At 44.6% G+C, this 19,418-nt stretch overlaps 5 protein-coding genes across 9 annotated transcripts; 2 read left to right on the forward strand and 3 right to left on the reverse strand.

Annotated features, from left to right (window-relative positions):
- Nucleotides 1–1,257: 1,257 nt before the first annotated feature.
- On the forward strand, nucleotides 1,258–2,129 carry MAGE. Its single transcript, XM_017176101.3, has one exon. The coding sequence runs from the start codon at nucleotides 1,366–1,368 to the stop codon at nucleotides 2,062–2,064; it is 699 nt and encodes a 232-aa protein (XP_017031590.1). The 5' UTR covers nucleotides 1,258–1,365; the 3' UTR covers nucleotides 2,065–2,129.
- Sas-4 (spindle assembly abnormal 4) lies at nucleotides 2,096–5,075 on the reverse strand. The gene is made up of 2 exons (XM_017176099.3): nucleotides 3,113–5,075; nucleotides 2,096–3,049 (listed from the first exon to the last, which is right to left on the reverse strand). Exons 1-2 carry the CDS (start codon nucleotides 4,982–4,984, stop codon nucleotides 2,168–2,170), a joined length of 2,754 nt encoding a protein of 917 aa, XP_017031588.1. The 5' UTR covers nucleotides 4,985–5,075; the 3' UTR covers nucleotides 2,096–2,167.
- Nucleotides 5,076–5,139: 64 nt separating this feature from the next.
- On the reverse strand, nucleotides 5,140–11,096 carry LOC108081104 (GPN-loop GTPase 3). The gene is made up of 3 exons (XM_017176100.3): nucleotides 10,936–11,096; nucleotides 10,216–10,874; nucleotides 5,140–5,369 (listed from the first exon to the last, which is right to left on the reverse strand). The coding sequence occupies exons 1-3, from the start codon at nucleotides 10,978–10,980 to the stop codon at nucleotides 5,219–5,221; spliced, it is 855 nt and encodes a 284-aa protein (XP_017031589.1). The 5' UTR covers nucleotides 10,981–11,096; the 3' UTR covers nucleotides 5,140–5,218.
- Nucleotides 5,470–10,109, forward strand: gfzf (GST-containing FLYWCH zinc-finger protein). Its single transcript, XM_017176098.3, has 4 exons — nucleotides 5,470–6,242; nucleotides 6,431–8,415; nucleotides 8,964–9,111; nucleotides 9,168–10,109. Exons 1-4 carry the CDS (start codon nucleotides 5,778–5,780, stop codon nucleotides 9,726–9,728), a joined length of 3,159 nt encoding a protein of 1,052 aa, XP_017031587.1. The 5' UTR covers nucleotides 5,470–5,777; the 3' UTR covers nucleotides 9,729–10,109.
- Nucleotides 11,097–12,292: 1,196 nt separating the features above from the next.
- Fer1 (48 related 1) lies at nucleotides 12,293–18,151 on the reverse strand. Of its 5 annotated transcripts, none has more exons than XM_017175861.3 (5): nucleotides 17,899–18,151; nucleotides 17,017–17,405; nucleotides 16,696–16,876; nucleotides 15,356–15,500; nucleotides 12,293–12,874 (listed from the first exon to the last, which is right to left on the reverse strand). In XM_017175861.3, exons 2-5 carry the CDS (start codon nucleotides 17,205–17,207, stop codon nucleotides 12,621–12,623), a joined length of 771 nt encoding a protein of 256 aa, XP_017031350.1. In that variant the 5' UTR covers nucleotides 17,208–17,405; nucleotides 17,899–18,151; the 3' UTR covers nucleotides 12,293–12,620. The 5 variants fall into 5 exon arrangements, with proteins under 5 accessions (XP_017031350.1, XP_017031349.1, XP_017031351.1 ...); XM_017175860.3 differs by having other exon boundaries at nucleotides 17,017–17,409; XM_017175862.3 differs by having other exon boundaries at nucleotides 16,696–16,861; nucleotides 17,017–17,409; nucleotides 17,899–18,150.
- Between the last annotated feature and the right edge of the window lie 1,267 nt (nucleotides 18,152–19,418).

Consider the following 19,418-nt stretch of genomic DNA (forward strand, 5'->3'; position numbering starts at 1 on the left):
AGACATTTCACTTTATTGTGTGTGCACTCAGAATGAAATACAACCTGAAATTCAGATAATCTCTAAACAATCTTCATATGATACTAAGCAGAAATTAGGTTTAGGAAGTTGTGGCTCATTTTAGTTCCTTAATTCGCAAATATTAAAATAAGGCTCAAAAAACCATAAATTACTGAAGATTCATCGCACGTTAGTTCTGCAATTAAAAATTAATAACCAGTACCAGTACTTTTATTTATAGTTTTAAGTAAAACAGAAACAGTACCAACTTAAATGTAAATTCTAGTGATTTTAGAGCCATTGGTCGAGCGTGAAATTTGCAAAAATCGGCGGATATCCATTTCGCAGCCGAACAAAAGGCTCTCATAAATTCCTGACCTCTGAGATTTGGCTCGAGCCCGGCTTTTGTCTAGAGCCGGAACAATGGCAAATCAATTAAAGCCTGCCGCCTGGCCAGTCAACTTTTGTCTGCTGCCTTCCGCCTGAACATTTATCACTTATGGATAGAGCACTTCACTTTTTTTTTAGCCGGCTTACGCAGGTAACTCGTTTTCACCTCAGCCACACCACCTAAAACACACATTTCAAGGCAATAAAATATGTTTGGCTATGCAATTCTCCCGTCTGTGTCTGCGTCTGGAAGTGCACTCCTGCGCGTGTCTGCACAAAATGCATTTCCATTTCGTTTTGTTTGACTCTCGGGCGCTGTTTATTTTGAGTCTCGCTGGGGAATGTTGACCGTGCATGTCATTCGCATTTAGTTTTGAAAGTTGTTTGCTTCCTGCTGCTCCACGTCGCGGCACTTTTGCCATTTTAATTAAAAACACATCACCTCGGGACTCTTCGGCTCTGGAAGGCATTTAATTCAGTCAAACGGCCGACACTAAACTGAGATTTCTGATTGGGAATAACAAAAGGTCGCTGTTAGCATAACGAATTCAATCAATATTAACCTAGTGTAACGGCCACTTCAGCCGCACTTGGCCCAGTTTGTGCGTTGTAAGAAGCACATTGAGTGCCCATTTGCACTTGAATTGCCAATCAAGTGGCACAGGATGGCGAAAATGAGAAAATGACAAAAAGAACAATGCCTTGCAAATTGAATGGTTTCAATATTCAAACAGGGCGCCAAAGTGTGGTATTAAAATACTAAACATTTATCGATTAAGAATAATCGATCTGGTCTAAAAGTCTGGCAGCTCAGTTTAATGAGTCTATCTGAGCGTGTATGCGTGTATATTTTTGGAATACTAGGACCTGGTCACATTAGCATTAATATCGCAACAATAATTCAAGTCAAGTGTTCGAGAAATATTATAGTTTCATGATTTAATGGTATAAAATCTCAAATTAATTCAACCAAAAATGGCCAGCACATCTCGAGCCGCCAGAAGCCAGAATGCCAACCTTACGCAGGCAACCCAGCACATCACGGAAGTGGACGGCAAAGTGCGCGCCATTTTAAACTACATCCTCGATCACTCCGCGGAGCAGATTCCCATCAAGGAGAAGGACTTGGCCACAGCGGCCGGCGACAAGAACGAGCTGAAAAAACGACTGCAACTGGTCACCGAACTTCTGGCCCAACGATTCGGAATCATTTTTAAACAACTGGATTCAGCCACCAAGACTTACATCTGTACTTCGGAGGCCCCGATGGCCTCCATTCACGAACTGACACCTGTACAGCGACCCCAGATCACTCTGCTGTACATCATCCTCATGTACATCTTTCTGCGAGGCAATCGCATAGAGGACTCCAAACTGTACGGCATGCTGGAACTGCTGAATATCCAAGTGGACGAGGAGCATGGGTACTTCGGAGCCAATGTGCGGAAGCTAATTGAGGAGACGTTCGTGAAGCAGCAGTACCTGAAGCGAGAGCGATCCCAGCTGAACGCCTACGATGATCCCAAAATCTTCTTCCTTTGGGGTCTGCGCGCCAAGGCCGAGATTAGCTATGAGCATATCGTGCAGTTCGCCGCCAAGCTGCTGAATCAAGATCCTCGGAACTTTGACCACCAACTGGCCATGGCCCAGGCGGCTGAAAATGAAGAGCAGTAAGGACTAGGACTCGTTATAAATAAACATGGGGTACAAATAAAAACAACATTGCGTATAATTCTTAAGACTACATTTAATTCACAAGGAAAATTATATACTTATTCTAATACTTGGCATAGTCTGTATCCATTATGAGCTTGCCATCTTTGTCCTTCAGCCGCACACGTCCGTTGGAGTAGCGAGTCTCCTGGCTGCCATCCGGATATACCAATTTAACCGTGCCATCGGGATATTCTCTTCGCTTATTGAGCTTCGTGTGGATCTCCTTCTGGCCATTGGGTAGATTTAGAATCTTGTCCCCGTTGCGCATCTGCACCAGGTGCGTTCCATCCGCATAGCGCCACTCCTCCAGCTTCTCGGTATGGCTGGGATCCACTATCTTGATGCTGTTGTTGGGGAAATGAACTTCAATAGTGCCGTCCTTGCGGCGATGCTCGGTCTGTCCGTTGGGGAACTCGAGTATTTCCAGGCCATCTAGGTAGGAGGTGTGCCAGGTGTTTGTCTCAGCATAGTAGTACTTCACAGTGCCCTCCCTGATGTCCGTCTCCTTGATGTCCTTGTTAAAGTACAGCATGCGTATATTCATGCCGCAGGCACTGATCTTCTTGAGATTGCCATTCGGATACCAAATGTCCCTGCTGCCATCATCGTTCACAATCTCCCGCTTAAAGTCGGTGGTGGAGTTGGCATTCGCTGGGGGATCCTCTGCAGCAGCAGGTGCTGGGGGTTCTTTGACTTCTTCCACCTCCCCAGAGCTGCTGGAGGAGGCGAAACTGTCTTCTTCCAGCGCTTCCGGCTGCTTTTTGGATCTGCCCAGAGATCGACTGCGACTCCTGACTTGACAACTACTACCGCTGCTCTGGCGGCGTTGGGCAGGCTGCTCTCGCTGCTTGGGGGCCGGCTTGCGACCTGCCGCAGTGCCATCAAGAGACTTCGTCCGACGTCCGTTCTCGTCGAGGGGTTGGGAGGTGGAAGTGGAAGGAAACTGAAACGGAATCTCTATTATATTTTGGGATCACTGATGTTAGGGTAAATGTTGTGCACTCACCACCTTGGGTGCCAGCCTGGCAATGTTTCTATTGATCTCCTGCAGCATCTTGCTGTTGTTCTCGCGGCCTATCCTGACCAGCTCCTGCTCCAACCGCTTGTTCTCCCGCCGCAGCAGCTCAATCTCGTCCCTGTAGTTGTTCTGCTCCTTTTCGGTGGCCCGCAGCTGAGCGCGAAGTCGTGCCTGCGCCGAGACGTGATTCTGATCCTTCTGTTTCAGCTGCAGCTGCAGTGCCTCCACCTCCTGCTTCAAGGCGGCAATCTCCTTCTTCTCCTTGGTATTGGCGTTGCTCTTCTGAAGGCGCATCTGCTGCTCAAACTTGCGCCTCTCCTCCTCGATCTTCATCCGCTCGTCGTGCAGGTATATCTCCGCCTGTATTTTCTCGTCGTGGACGCGCTCCATGGCCTCCATGTGATCCTGGGCGCATTTGGCCTTATCCAGTTCGTGTTGCTGCTTCAAGCGCAGCAGTTGGGCATTCTGCTCCTTAAATGTAGCTATTTCAGACTCCAGTTCCTCGAGACGAGTGCGAACCAGATTCGCCTTCTCCTGCAGCTCTTGGGTGAGTGGTTCATCTTGCTGCTGTCCGGGACTCGTCGTCTTCTTTTTCTGCTCCAATGCCTGGAAGAGGGCGGACTTGAACTGCTCAAATAGCTGGATATTGGAGCCATCGTTGAGGCTGGTGGCGTCGGAGTACTCATGGGTGTCATTGGAGTCGGAAAAGCGCACACGCACTTGCGTCTTGCCCACCTGAATGGGCGTCATGGAATGGGTGGGAGTTTGTTCGTCCCCGTCCTCCCCCTCCTCCTCGTCGTCTATCTCGTGGATTTGCACCTGGTCCACCTGCGGCTGTAATCGCATCTGCCGCACCTGCTGCGTGACTACAATTTGGTCTGTGTCATCGGCCAGGTTCCGCCGGTGTTCCTTGCGCGCCATGAATGTCCGAATGCAGCTGGAGTTCATGTCGATGTTGCCCTCGCTGGCCTTCTGCTCCAGCAGCTCGAAGATGCTTACGTTGCTATCGTCCTCTACTCGGATTTGAGCTGACCGCCTTTGAATGAGGGGTACGGGCTTTATATTTTGGGTTTCCAGCACCTTGGCCCAGCACACCCCCGTCAAAGGACTGGCCTCTGAGGAAGCCTCATCATCCGCCTGTCCTGCCTTGCTCTTCTGCTCCACAAAGCGAACTCTTGGCGAAATGCTGGAGGCAGATGTGGAGGACGCATAGGAAGATTTTAGATCAGGCGTAGAGCTGCAGGCGTTCTTAGAGCTCATTAGCACCTTCTGGAATCGCTGCTCGTTGAGATCAACTTTGGCTGGTGGCTTAAGAGGAGCAGGAGCAGCGACAGGAGCTGCAGGGGCAGTAGTCGAAGGCGCTCCTCTCTTGAGAATGCTCTTCTTCACCTGTGGCACCCGAAACTGAGGATGGGAATTGGCGTACTTGTAACGGGGCAGGTTGTCGAGGCGTAGCTGGTCGGGATTAATTTTAAAGCGCTGCTTTAGACCCTCACCGCGGCGCAGGAAAGGACGCTTGGGCCTGGCAGGCTGAGGACTGGCCATGTTTTTTTGCAAATCCTCCTGTTCCTCCTCCTCCTTCTGCTCGTAGTCTGCGAGGCGTGGCATCGGAATGGAGGGATCGTCGTCCCACGAGCCCTCCAGCACGCTGGTTTCCCTGCTCTCCACCTCCTTGTGCAGCAGACCCAGCATTTTGTACATATCCCGCTGCTCCAAGCCGAGCAAGACGCGCTGATTGTTCTGACGCTCGGCCAGCATCCGCTTCTGCTCTTCCTGCCAGAGATTAAGGGCCGCCAAACGCTTCGAGATGGTCTCCTGGCTCGCTGACATTCCCGTGGGACTTGCGTCAGCTTCCTCCATTATGATTTCACATTTAATTGCGTATTAAAAGCAATGTTTTGGTAGACGCTGTACGCGTATGGGAATTTAAAATAATAAAAACAGTGTTGCACAACGTCGCTCAGGTGGCCACACTGCGACCAGGGCTGGAGACTCACAACCGGCAAGAAGGCAATTTGGTCATTTTAGCACTCTTATTTTTTATTTACATTTACAGCAATACATGCCAGGCCTTAAAATTATTAAATATTTATTTTATTCATCCCGTTCGCCCTCCTCTGGTTCATCAAAATCACGTACTTGCACGTCAGCATCCTCGCCAAACTGCAGAACATTGTCGATTTGCAGCAAAAGATCGCCCACGCTCTCCTCGTCCTGGGAGTCCAGCGGAAAGAAGCGCACCAAGCTGCAAAATAAGAATTACACTAATTAATTTTAATTTTAAAAATTGTAAAATAAAAAATAGGGCAAACAACTGAAGGTTGACAAGTGGCAACCCCCAACGCCATCACATAATCGGCAGCCCTGGCATCTCTCACACAAAAGCATTTCTCGACGCGTCGCAAAAAGAAAATGTGCTTGTGCAATTAAATCGAGAGGAAAAAAGTAAAAATAAACGCTAATAAGTGCATCTAACTGCATATTTTCAGTGCATAGTCAACAATTCGGGTTTTGGCCAAAAGCGCGCGAATAGTGAGCTGATGAAATAGCACCAAAAAATCCCAACCAACAAATCCCAGGCAACACACACAAAAATCGCCTAATTTACGATACAAAACACTTTTCTGGCAAAAACACCAAAGGAATTCAAAAAATGGAAACCTCGGTCGAGGAGCACGGCATGGACCTCACGAAGGTCTCCGTGGTGCGCTCCGCCAAGGGCGTGGACATGCTCTGCGTGGACGATTATCTGTACCACTTCGATCGCATTGGCAAGAACAACACCTACCGCTGGCTGTGCAACCGGCGGAAGGACAAGTCCACCCCCTGCAAGTCGCGCATCTGTACGCTGCTGCCCAATCCGATGGATAAGACGCGCCACGTCGTCGTTGATGTCGCCCTGGCCCACATCCATCCGCGCTGCAGTGACCACGAGGTGAACAAGGTGTCCCAGCGCAAGCGACTGTCTGTTATGAAGAAGAACGACGCCTACAGCACCACGCAGCCTAAACGGGCGCGCCAGTATGAGCGGGCTAACGCGGGCATGAACCCGCCGGAGTTCATCTTAGGCGGCATCGACACCTCCGCTTTGGAGGCCTCCTTTCAACTGGACTTTGAGGTACATACGACCCCCGGTCTTTCAAATGCCTGTCTTTTATGCCCCTGAAAACTATTCTTTTGGGTATTAATGGGAACTGCTATTTATAAAAGCCCAGATCTCTGATAAAGATTATTTTTAAGAGCTAAATCTTGGCCACATTTAAATTATTTAAAAAATATATAATGCTAAAAAACTTCTTTTACCAGGACAAGGACCGCGTGTACATGCTGCGACGACGCGACGGTCGCGTGATGGTCTGCATCGACGGGCACCTTTACTATCTGGCTGGGAAGTCGTACAAGGGCGACATCTATCGATGGACTTGCGTCCGCATGCGGGACATTGAGTGCACGGCCAAGATCTGCACGGAGGCCACTCTGGCGGGCGCCCATCGGCTGCACGCCATCGAGTCCGATGCCCACATACATCCGCACTATTCGGCCGTCAAGCTGATGCACATGTTCGCCAAGCACCAGATCGTCCTGGTGGAGGATGAGCAGACCTCGGACGTGCTGGCCGAGTGTCCCAATTTGGAGTATTTTGATCCGGAAAGTACATTGGACTCTACCCAACGCAACGATGATTGTGAGTCGATAATAATCGAGGAGTGCGAGGACAACTACGATGTGTACGTGAGCACTGAGGAAGATCACAGTGGCGAGATCCATGAAGAGGGCGAGATACATGAGGGCGAGGTGGATGAGGGTTCAATTGGGGATCACAAGCATCTAGTCAGCAGCAAGTGGCCAGTGGCCTTCGATGTGATTGCCAACTATCTGCCGCCGCCGGGCTACAATCCCCTCACGGAGTCTGACCTGACCAAGTTCACATTTCTGCCGTCGGCCAAGGGTCGCAAGGTTTTGTGCCTGAATCGGCATCTGTTTCACTTTGATTCCCAGAGCAGATCGAATGGCCACATGTTCTTCACATGCATCAATCGTCGCGACAAGACCAACACTTGCCATGTGCGCGTCACCCTCGATCCGGTCGAAAACGGACCGATAGTTATCCGAATTAACGGAGAGCACACGCACAGGCCAGACCTCAAAGAGATCGCCCGTCGGCTCAAGCAACAGGCAAAGATGGATCAGGATGTTTCGTCCGATCAGCAGCACAAGCTGGCCAAGGCCGAAATTAGCGATGATGTTGACTTCGAGAGCGACGAAGGTTCGGCCAGCCAGGGTGGGGAGACCTTTGAGCCGGAGCATAGCGTCGATGGCAGTTACGAGCCACTCCATGAACCGGACAACAGCGTTGTCATGAAGAAGGTAATTAGCATCGATGGAGCCATCAAAATGGAACCAGATTCTAAGGCGAACATGATTGTGCAGTACCTTAAGGACGGCGCCGACAACATTAGCGCCAAGATCGAGATACTTCCCGATGCGCTTCAGGGGCTCGGCTCGCAATCCCGAGGGGCATTTTCGTCAACGCCCAAGGTACGCCAGCCCGAGATCACAAACATACGACGGCGGCGAGAGATCGTAGAGCCCAAGAAGGGCGCACAGCCGGACATGGATCTCACCAAGATCTGTACCCTGCGTTCGGCCAAGGGCCACGAACTGCTCTGCGTCGATGGTTACATCTACCATGCCAAGAATCGAGGTGTCATTTCGCGCAACTATTGGGTGTGCATCAAGAGCCGCGATCCGGAGATCAGCTGCAAGAGTCGCATCTCAACGGCCACCCAGAAGGATGGCTCCATTCGTGTGCTGCGGGTGTACAACAGTCACAGCCATCCGTTCAGCGAGGATGATATCAAGCGACGCCTGTTCAACGAGATCAACAAGAAGAACAACAAGAAGTTGAAGTTCAGGCCGCTCCACTTTATCGGCAAGTCCCTGGATCAGATTCAGCAGGAGTACGGCGACTTGGCCATTGAGCGCCTCAATGTCTCAAACATCAGCAGCGACATAGTCGTGCATAAGAAGCCACGACTGCCGGGCGGTAGTAACGCAGCCGGTAGCAGTCACAACAGCAGCTTGGCCTCTGCCAAGCATCTGCAGCAGCATCACGACGATGAAGAGGATGTTGTAATCGAGGAGGAGGAAGAGGAGCCAATCCATGAGCAAGGCGAGGAGATGCTGGGCATGGAGGGAGATCACCAATATACGGAGGTGGACAACACAGATGCCATCATTGAAGTCGTGGAGGAGGTGTTCGATGAAATGGACGGCTATGGCACCGTTGAGTATGTATACCAATAAGAATTTAACCGTAATATCTATCTTGTACGCATTTAAACTGATACAAAAGTGGCTCGAATTGCATTAGAATATTTCAAAATTCTGTTAAATTTAATCAATTGGAATCATTTTAATTTTATTCCTAATATTCAAGTTAAAAGTTCATTAGTTGTAGTTCTATTCAAGTATTAGTCTGAAGCTTAGTTATTTTTTCACAAACTCGTTTGAATTGTTATTAAAATGAACACCTGCAAACTGGCCTGGGAACTTGGTGAAGCTCGAGTCAGTATTACTTGAGAGCTGCGCGAGCGCACTACACATATTTTGTGTTTTTAATAAGATTCATATTCACAAAATACCTCGACACTATACATATATAAATACGTACAAGCACTGAAAATAGCAACAAACAAAATAAGAAACCAAAAATAGATAAATTCAACTGAAAACTAGAGGCACAAATTGCTTTCACTTTTTGAGCTAGTGACGAGCGGCAAACCGGTCGGGCAAGAGTCCATTGAAAAGCTAATGCTCATTTGGTTATCCACAACAGACCCATTTTCACCATGAAACTGTACGCTGTCTCCGATGGGCCGCCCTCCTTGGCCGTTCGCATGACCCTTAAGGCCCTGGAAATCCAATATCAGCTAATCAATGTGGACTTTTGTGCCTTGGAGCATCGCACTGACGAATATGCCAAGGTAAGAGCAGAAATACCAAAAATTTATGAATCTTATCTAATAACGAAACTTTTCAGATGAATCCGCAAAAGGAAATTCCCGTGCTGGACGACGATGGCTTCTTTTTGTCAGAGAGCATTGCCATTATGCAATATCTGTGCGATAAGTATGCACCGGACTCGTCTCTATATCCGCAGGACGTCAACATGAGGGCATTGATTAACCAGCGATTGTGCTTCAACATGGGCTTCTACTACGCCCCCATTTCGGCCCACAGCATGGCGCCCATCTTTTTTGACTATGAACGCACGCCGATGTCGCTGAAGAAAGTGCAGAATGCACTTGAGGTCTTTGAGACCTATTTGCAGCGATTGGGAACCAAATACGCGGCTGGCGAAAACGTAACCATCGCCGATTTTGCGCTTGTCTCGGCCACACTGTGCTTGGAGGCGATCGGTTTCGATTTGAGCCAGTATCCTTTGGTGGCGCGTTGGTACACCACCTTCAAGGAGGAATTCCCTCAGCTATGGGAGATTGCCAACAGCGGCATGCAGGAGATAAGTGCCTTTGAGCAGAATCCCCCAGATTTGTCTGAAATGGAGCATCCATTCCACCCGACGCGCAAGGCTAAAGCCTGAACCAAGCATAGTTAGTCTAAGGGCTTTTATGGCCAGGGAGTGTAATATGTTTTTCTTATCTTTAAATATTGAGAAATATTGAATATATATTCATATATATTAATACAATTCTATTCTAAACGTAATCCAACTAACTTTCAATTGTTCTGTAAGCTGAAATATTTGGATTTTTTAGTAGTCCGCCAAACCGAGACATCGATTTGAAATTTGTAATAATGCATAAGATTGACTCGCGCGTAATAAGAGATGACTTATGTCTTTAAAAGAATACAAATTTTGCACTCTAACGCTTAAATTTTGATCGTAGCAAATAAAACATATATCTTGTATTCTTACACCATTATTAAACAGAAATATGTAAACCAGAATTAAATTGGTAAATTGCTGGGTTTTCTTTAATATCCAAAAGCTACCGAATGTTGAAACATCCCTAAACATCTCCCACAACGTAATCCCCAAAGCTTAAATTTGGCTCTCATCCGCTCACCTGAAATCCTCGATCAGTGATCCAATCGCTTCCGTGAGCTTACTGTACTTCTCCCCGAAGCCCGTGCCAATGGTCAGCTCGCCCATCAGATTGTGGGCATCCGGCTCCAAGTACATCTCCAGCTGTTTCCGCGCCTCGCCGCTCAGCAGATCCACTTTGGTCAGCACATTCACATGCGGCTGCTCCATGTTGGCCATCACACTCAGGGCGGCCATTGTGCCCGATATGAACTTGGCCCCGTCCACCATGAACTGCGAGTCCAAGCAGAAGACCACGCAGGTGCGGAAGTTCCACGCCTCGAGCAGCTGCACCAGTTGCTTGCCCATTTTCAGGTGCGTAAACAGCTCGATCTGGCCGGGCATGTCGAACAGAATATAGTCGTCGTCCGGCTCTCCGAGCATCAGCTCATCTTCGCCGCCGCAGAGTTGAGCCTTTAGCCAGTCCTGGTTCTCAATGAGGAACTCCAGGCAAAAGATGAGCCCTCCATTCGGGCCGTAATGCAGCTCCTCATCTTCCATGGCATCGTCCAGGTGTATCAGCTCCCGTATGTCCGCCAACGGGCTGTAAGTGAAGTGTTCCGCCGCCGGATCGAGATTCACAACTTGGATATTTCGCTTACTGTCCATGGCGTATTGTTGCATGTAGCTGCAGTAGGTGGACTGTGAGGGATTTGGATAAGATTACAGGCGTCGCCAAGGAAGCCAACATCATTGTGCATACCTTGCCACTGCCCGCAGGACCCACAATTATCTGAGCGTACCGCATGGTGCATGAAATTACGCGAATTTCAAAAACAAAACAAACGCGTGCTGTTCCCGATAGAAACAAATTGAGTTATCGATTGTTATCATTATCGTTTAAAGAGTGACCAGTTGTGACATTTTTTCCTGTCAGTTGGCAGGGCCCAAACTGCCAATTGGAAATTTTTCCGCCGAATTTGAACATTTGAAATTATGGGATGCAAGGTAGATTTAAAGGTTTTAAATATTTAAAGGATATGGAGATGCTTTTTGCACTAATTACATTCGCAGCATGCTTTGATTTTTACTTTATTAATTATAATCACTTGAAAGGAGATATATTCCTAAAATACTAATAATTTTGTAAACTGTTATTGGGGATTAGTCTTTTAATTTTAGTGATAATTTGCATGATCTTAATTATTACAGCTAAAACTTTTTTCTACAAATTTTTAAGTAACTTAAGAAAATTAATAAACATAAATAAAGTGTCCAAGTGACTTAAGTTAGTTAAAATAAATATAATTTAATCGCTTGTTGATTTTTCCCAAAAAATTATGTAACAAAGAAAACGCGAAATAAATCAAATATTTGGCAAGCTGTCACCACAAAACATACATTTTAATTTAGCTTTATTTTTCATACAAATAATCGCCACCTCACCACTGATCTTATCCGATTTTGACATCCTCACGCAGCTGTCGCCGCTGGCGGTTAATTAAATCCTTGACCGCCAGAGCGACTTAAACAGAAGGCATTAATTTACATACGATCGAATTGATAGATCAACTGGCTTGCCGCACAATCGCAGCGCTCAATCACGTCATCAGGGAAACACCCCTGCCGAGGGGCTAATCCTAATTGCAGATAAACATCTGAATTGCTCAGCCAAACGCGGCGCGAGGACAACAGCTGTCCATTGAGTCCATCGATTGACAGTCATAATGATGTTTTAAATGGCACGCTCACTCTGCCAAATAAAAACGCTTAAAAAATAATAATTTTTCGTTATTTTTTTAAATGATATATTCCCGGAGAGGTGTGCGGCATGCATGGCGAAAGACCGGAAATAATTTTCTAGTTTGAACTGAACACCCAAAGCCTTGCACTTGAAAAAATGATTGATAACAGAAAACAATTCAAAGGTTTCCATACATTTTGAGGGTATTTTTAAATAACTTTTTGTATTCAGAATTAATTTATTATTTTTCGAGTGCACACCCACCCCCAAAGCGGGAAAAAAACAAGAACTGCACTTGTCCCTTGTGATATTTGTCTGTTCGCCCTCTTTTTTTTATTATTTAATGATATCGACAATGGCAGGGTGTAGAGTAGAGGCCACGAGGACAACCAGGACCAGGTGTTCAATAGCGGGCCCGTGCTGATAACTATATAATTTATCCTCGAATTACTCCTTTGCCCTTGGCACTTGAACTGCAATTAGTGGCCAGGATAGCTTTGTTTGAAATGTTTATTCGATTTAAACTAAACCACTAAGTATAACATTTAGATATTAGCGAACTTAGAGCAATTAAATACCACAGAACATGTTTTCGTCATATAATTATTAGGTTGGTTAATAATATGTGTTAGATGCCGTTGACTAGCAAAGCTTGACTAGTTGGATTTCCCTTGAATCTCTTTCTCTCTCTCTGAATCCACCTTTCACATTCCATTGCTGCTGCCGCCAAAGATGCTGGCCGCGGCTCCGTGATCGGACATATCGGCGCTGCCGCTGAACTCGTCGCTGCTCTGGTTGCTGTTTTGGTTCTGGTTCGAGTTGCTGTTGTTGTACAGCGGCTGGGGCTGCGAGAGGGGGCCGCGAGGATCCTCCGGAGTCCAGGTGCGGGCATAGAGTTTGCTGCCCGGATAGCGATCGCCCTTGCGGTACCAGGACAACGAGTGGGCCACGCCGCCAGCTGTAAGCAGGAGATAGCAAGAGGGGAATGATGATTAGAAAACATTAAGCCATGTTAAACGAATTGAAATTGGAAAGATAAAACTTAAATAAAATGCTAAAAAATTATCTAAAACTAATGTTTGCTTAAATGTTTGATTTTGTGACCTCAAACTTAGATCCATTTATATAGAACTTCTATTATTTACTAGTATTAATTTAAATAAATCATAAATTAAACCTCCATAAGGAAAAATATCAAACACCTTAGCATAACTTTTAAAAGATTTTCCCAAAGGACAACGATTCCTCGGACAGGAGTCAAGCGCCGCCCAAACAATTAAAATTGTTGCCAAAAACTGAGCAAATGCCATTAGCAGCCACATTATAGGGCCATCAACGAGGCAGGGCAAACAAATATGGAAAAGGGTTCGTTCGTCTCCAAACCCGAGGGGTTGCGGATGTCCCGGCTTGTTGTTGCAGCTGCCACCCCGCTGCGCGCTCGTCATTTGCCTTGGACAAACAGAACCAAAACCAAAGCCCAGACCGAAATCCATGTCCTCCGCCCTTCGCTGTCCTTGTGTGCCGCATCCAATCAGAAACCACATCCCACCATTCGCACCCAAGTCGGGCAATTTGTAGCTCTCGCAGTTTTCGAGTGCCTCATGCGGGTGTTGCTCAAATATGCGACCCCAACCCTGTTTCCGTTTCCGCTCCCGTCCTCGTCCTCGTCCAGCCTCCGCAACCCGGCAAGTTCGGTGTGAACATATGCCAGGCGCGTGCCAAGAGCCCCCAGCCCCTGATCCATCTTTGCACCCATTTAAATGGGAGCTCTTCTTCGCCCCCTGAAGGAAACTTTTTGCGATTTTTATCTGTATGCGAGTATGCAATGGGTTCGATGTTGTTTTTGTTTTTGCTGCAACATTTTTAATGCCAGTTAAGCATGAAAACGCTTTTGCCATCAACATGGCCAGCTCCCCACACCTCTCCCCTGGCCCGCTCGGCTTCCATTTGGCCTTTAAGCGGCGACAACGACGACGGCAGCCATCTGCCGGAGTGTAACGAATTTCCCACGCTATGATTATGTCGATTGGGCTTTGTTGTTCCTGTTATTGTTACTATTTTGTTCACTCCCCCGCTCTCTGTATCTGTGTGTGGATGTGGAAGAGGAGGAGGAGTAGGTGGTTGCCCGGGCAAGGTGAATGAATGCATGTGGGACCTTTATCAGCTAGAAACTAATTTCACATCAGAGCTTGCATGTTCATTTTGTCTGGAGCAAATCGAAAGGTACTATTATAAATAGGTCTAAAAAGAGGACAACTATAAATCAAATCAAAATATTTTTTTATTCTATAGAAACTATGAATAGATTGAAAATATAATAAAAAATCACTCAACACACACTAGGGGAGAATAGTAAATTAACAAGTGAAATTATGAACAGGTATTTTAATAAATCAAAAATAAATATATTATATATATTTATAAGAATATATATATATATGTATATTTAATAATAATTTAAAATAAGTAAAATAAATCGAATAACTCACTCAACATACAAAACCCAAGAATTGTTTGTTAATGATTAATTAATAATAATAATGTTCTCATAATAATTGTGTTTATATAAATAACCAATGACATCCCTTTCAAATGCAAGTTTTTTTCTAAACATAATTATAGTTTTTTTTTAATAAAAACAATTCCCAAAGCTATATATTCCCCTATAATTTTATCCACTGATGAGACTTCTCCACAACCAAAAACCAGTTCAAACACAACTTTAACCAGTTCAAATTTGTGTTTTGACACACATGAATACAAAAAAAAATATATATAAAAAAAAGCAATGCCATTTTTTAAGAGCTATACATAACACTCAATAATAAAGGACACCCCTTGCATATCCCCAAACCGACACCCCTTTTAGTGTTCCAAGTGCCGGGCTATTAGTTATGCAGATGCTTTCCGTAGATCCTTTGGCCAAAGGGAACTCTTTGCAGGCTGCAGTGTCATACATTTTGAATAGGAAAATTATTAACCAAAAAACCGTGACCAAAGCAACTTTTATGAGCTGGCTGGCGCACACGGAAACCCCTAATCCACGGCCATTGTATCCCGGGCGAAACTTGTGAAAACCCTGCCATGCCGCATCCACATCCGCAGCCTCGGTGATCGATGCGATGGCAATGAGCAAAACAATTTGCTTGACTGGCAGTCACGCAAAGCCCGCAATGCGAACCCAAAAACCCCGGGCGAGAAGTGTGAAAATTCTAATTAGTTACACTCAGGCAGGCAGAGGAAGACCCATCGGGTCTGGCCGAAATGCAGTCGAGCATTCCCCGTGTGTTTCTGATCGAAACAAAATCGTACCCTCCGCAGATAACCTTTGAATAAGGCCAGTGGCCCCGGTCGAATTATGTTATTAAATGTGTATCGAACCCACCGCCCACGTTTTGTTAGGTTATTATGCTGGGAAATTGATTGATTGACAACTCACTGCGATCCTTGAGGATGATTTTCTTGGGCGGCTCCTTCTGGTAATTGCGCTGCAAGCTCAAACCAGGCTCGTTGCCATTCTTGTCCTTCTTTACCATTTCGCTGAGGAAGGTTATGTAGCTAATGGCCAACTTGAGGGTATCGACCTATGGGTAAAACGAATTTGAGGAGTTTTAAAAATAATATATATATAGATTTATAACTTGATAAAAATGAACTCAGAACCGCTTTCAGAATTGAAATTAATACTTTTTGGCATAGTTTAAAAATCGATTCCCTTTTTAATTGCAAACTGAAGGTATTCAAACTTTAACTTCCCTAAGTTAGCTTTCTTTCTTGTTTAGAACTGTGTTAAGTAAATTTTTGTATTACCAGACATCACGATCTAGCTATCATCCTTCTGCTTATAAGATTGCTGAAGAAGAAGGAAGATCTTACAATCTTAATAATAATATATATGTTACATATCCATATAAACATATATTCTGATAGAGCCTCTAAGGAATCTTCTCCTATATCTAAAATTCCTAACTTAAATCTTATCCTTAAACAAGAAAGAAAGCTAACTTTGGCCAGCCAAAGTTTGTATACCCTTGCAGGTAACAATTAAAATATAAGCCAAAAATGTATGAATTTCGATTCGGAAAGCAGTTTTGTGTTAGTTTTTATTAATTTAAAAAAACTGCATACCAAATTTAAAATTTTAAGAAATCAAAATTTTTGGCCATTTTTGCTAATTTTAATGATGCAACCCCTTATCAAATTTCGCAGAAATGGCCCAAAAATCGATTTCTTCCGCACATGTCTAGATAGATTCGCCTGTTAATGCTGATCAAGAATATATATGGATTATGGGGTCGGAAATGATTCCTTGACTTAGAAAAATATTATTTTGTATTATAAAATCGGATTTTTTATATTTAAAAATTCTTGATTATTTTAAAATTAAAAATATCACATCTCTGCCAAAAGATTATTAATTTTAAATCGGAAAACAGTTCTGTGCAAGATTTTCTACAGTTAATAAATCTGCATACTTCATTTAAAAATTTTGAAAATTCAATTTTTTTTCAAAATCAAAAATTTTAATGATGTAACCCCTTATCAAATTTCGCAAAAATGGCAAAAAAAATCGATTTCTTCCGGACATGTCTAGAAAGAATCCCCTGTTGATGCTGATCAAGAATATATATAGTTTATGGGGTCGGAAACGTCTTCTTCACTGCGTTGCAAACTTCTGACTGAAATTATAATACCCTGCGAGGGTATAATATCTTATCTTATCTTATCTTATCTTATCTTAAATAATATCCTTTAAATAATATATTTTTAGGTACTTACCTTGCTCAGTCGCTTCTCATAGGGCAGCGTGGGAATATGGGTACGCAGGCCTTCGAATGCCTCGTTGATGCTCTGCATCCGACGGCGCTCTCGGAGATTGGCCGCCTGCCGCTGCTGGGCCATTTGGGAAGCGCATTTCAAGCGCCGCGGCTTGTGGCTCCGCCGGCTAAATAGGGAAAAGCTAGAGACGATTAATGGGCGAGTCCTGGCTACAAACTAGGGTTGTCAAATAGTACAAATATTTCACTTTTACTTTTTAAAAAATAATAATGTTTTTATTGATATAATTTCGACAACCCCAGTGGAACCTTTGGTCCTTACGTCTTCTCGTTGTTCTCCTGATCGCTGTTGAAGCCACTGCTGTAGGCATCATCCTCGTCGTCGCTCTCCGAGCTGTGCTCGTCCCCGAAAAAGTACTCGGAACTGGAGGTGGAGGCGTTGGTGGCCTGCGATCCCTCAAAGAAGTGTCGCGCCATTGTGGCCTCCAAGTCAAAGTTGTCCATGGAAAACATTGTGTCAGGCGATCTCGAAAATCTGTTGCGCTTTTGTTTGCCGATTTAATTGTAATTGCCTGCTAAGTGCATAACGGTGAAGCTAATACTTCCGATTCGCTGATGGGCGACGCGTGACCAGCACGTGCCGCTATATTTAAGAAGGGGACACAAAGTTGGACAAGTGCAACGCGTGTCGCCGTTTTTTGACTCTGGTATCTATCTGAAAGTGGATTTAGTACATAAAGCAGGGGTTATTTTCTGGTTTTATCACCTTTTTGTTGTTCTGATATTGATCATAAACATGTCCAACATTATTTCGATTAGATAAGATATAGTTTAGAAGCTAATAGATATGAAAAGTGGCATTTACATGGATATACAAGTTATTTATGAAGGAAACGGTAAACAAGAAAGCTGATTAAATCCTAATAATAAATAATTCATAATTTGAGCTTAGAGTTTACCTTTTACAGCATACATTTCAACATTTTTTGCACATTTTTTAAACATTTAAAACAGAAAAATAATTATAAAACACAAATCATATTAACATCTTGTCTGAAATTAAAATTTTGTTACAAATTCCATGAAAGTTAAGTGTTTAAAGAATTACAAAATTAACCTAGAATTCTTTGATCAATATTTAAAGATTATATTTTATTATGATTTTACAATTAGAGATTAATAACTTAATGACTCTTAAACTCACCTCAAACACTGTGAAATATCCAATAAATAGTCCCCTGACTAGAGTTTAATCCAAACAAATATTATATTCTACCAATTTCTGGGAAATTGTTCGAATTGCACATCACCACCAAGCACTAAATATTTGCACACACACGACCTAGTGGAAGGACGAAGTAGACAACACCCCAATAATCCCTATAGATCCAAAGGTACCGCGAACACTGTCATCGAAGCGCGCTGCGTTGCGAACTCTGAGACCGCCGGGAAGCGAATGCCTGGGCTTGGTCCTGGATATTCTGCAGGACACACGGTCTGATAAGAAGAGCGCACCGAGGGGTGGTTGTGGATATACTATGCATATATCGTGTCTTTCAATGGCGGCGCCACATCAAAAGGTACAGCAAAAGGGGCGGAGCTAAAGCTGCGACCAATAGGAGCGCGCCCTGGTGAAAGTTTTGGCCAGACAGGGTTGCATTTTTGGGGTGCCATAAGCTTATTAAGTTTACCCCCTAGAGGCCGGGGAGGGTTAAATTCAATGTTTCCGGGCCACGCTCTGCAAACAGACATTGAATTGTTTTTTGATTCGGTCGCCCGTTTATCTGTTTAAGCGGAATTATTGCCCAAATGCTTGACAATGGAAGGTGTTGATGTTTGATGCAGAGACAAGTGTTTCGCTTCAGGGGCAGAAGCAGGAGGAGCGCAGCAGCGGCAATAAAAGGGGTTGAGGCGCCAGCTGCACAAGTTCCACCATGATGTGCCGGAATAACCAACTCCGCACCATGAGGATTACCTCGTAGCACTTCTAAGTCTAATTAATGATTTGTTGCAACCGAAACGAGCTCAGCAAATATGGTTTTAAAAAAAGGAATAGAATAGTTTGCGGGCCAGAGGAATTTGTCAACCAGCATAATTTTTAAGCATTAGCAAAGGACAAATTCAAATATTTGCACTGTCTAGGATTTCCTCCTCCTCCTCACCTTCCGCTTCCCTTTTTTATTTTCGAAAACAACTCCATTAAGAGGCGCTTGCAGTATTCGCTGCATATTTTACGGGGCTCACAAATGACAGGGGTGTCAAAATATGATGCACTTAAAAATATAATTGTTGTGTATAAAAAATTCAAAAAAAGATATTTTTGATTTTAAGACCGATTGTGTTTTTGATCATTAATATCAGTAGAGTTTCCAAATGGTTTTAGAGCCAAATTGGTACTCATGGTAAACCTTGTTCAGCATTGACTACTGATAGAGTGCCTCCTTCTGAATAAGAAGACTTCATTATAAATATAAGATATTATTCTTATTAAATCTCATAAAAATTGTTCACCAATTTATTCAAGTGTACCCCATCTCTGGCCACCCCTGATGTATTGCCGAGTTCATCCTCGTCTTGTTCCTTACCCGAACTCTGTTTGTTTGTTGTCCCTTTTCCCGTGCCCGTCCTATCCTGTGCTGCTTGTGTGCCTGTGTGTGTTGCCTCATCATCAGACAACCTCACTAAGGCTACCATGATAAACAAATTGTTTTGCCTTCGCCTGGA

Source organism: Drosophila kikkawai, chromosome 3R (assembly GCF_030179895.1).
Source record: "Drosophila kikkawai strain 14028-0561.14 chromosome 3R, DkikHiC1v2, whole genome shotgun sequence".
Taxonomy (NCBI): domain Eukaryota; kingdom Metazoa; phylum Arthropoda; class Insecta; order Diptera; family Drosophilidae; genus Drosophila; species Drosophila kikkawai.

What these genes read in the sequence shown, in the direction of transcription:
- MAGE (XM_017176101.3), top strand. Translation starts at nt 1,366, where the DNA reads ATGGCCAGCACATCTCGAGCCGCCAGAAGCCAGAATGCCAACCTTACG.
- Sas-4 (XM_017176099.3), bottom strand. Translation starts at nt 4,984, where the DNA reads ATGGAGGAAGCTGACGCAAGTCCCACGGGAATGTCAGCGAGCCAGGAG. An exon ending in CCAGGCTGGCACCCAAGGTG is followed by an intron (nt 3,050 to 3,112) that starts GTGAGTGCACAA and finishes ATTCCGTTTCAG; the next exon opens with TTTCCTTCCACTTCCACCTC.
- gfzf (XM_017176098.3), top strand. Translation starts at nt 5,778, where the DNA reads ATGGAAACCTCGGTCGAGGAGCACGGCATGGACCTCACGAAGGTCTCC. An exon ending in CCTTTCAACTGGACTTTGAG is followed by an intron (nt 6,243 to 6,430) that starts GTACATACGACC and finishes TTCTTTTACCAG; the next exon opens with GACAAGGACCGCGTGTACAT. An exon ending in GCACTGACGAATATGCCAAG is followed by an intron (nt 9,112 to 9,167) that starts GTAAGAGCAGAA and finishes GAAACTTTTCAG; the next exon opens with ATGAATCCGCAAAAGGAAAT.
- LOC108081104 (XM_017176100.3), bottom strand. Translation starts at nt 10,980, where the DNA reads ATGCGGTACGCTCAGATAATTGTGGGTCCTGCGGGCAGTGGCAAG. An exon ending in GTCCTGCGGGCAGTGGCAAG is followed by an intron (nt 10,875 to 10,935) that starts GTATGCACAATG and finishes AATCCCTCACAG; the next exon opens with TCCACCTACTGCAGCTACAT. An exon ending in TCACTGATCGAGGATTTCAG is followed by an intron (nt 5,370 to 10,215) that starts GTGAGCGGATGA and finishes CTTATTTTGCAG; the next exon opens with CTTGGTGCGCTTCTTTCCGC.
- Fer1 (XM_017175861.3), bottom strand. Translation starts at nt 17,207, where the DNA reads ATGTTTTCCATGGACAACTTTGACTTGGAGGCCACAATGGCGCGACAC. An exon ending in CAGGAGAACAACGAGAAGAC is followed by an intron (nt 16,877 to 17,016) that starts GTAAGGACCAAA and finishes AATCGTCTCTAG; the next exon opens with CTTTTCCCTATTTAGCCGGC. An exon ending in ATGAGAAGCGACTGAGCAAG is followed by an intron (nt 15,501 to 16,695) that starts GTAAGTACCTAA and finishes TTTTACCCATAG; the next exon opens with GTCGATACCCTCAAGTTGGC.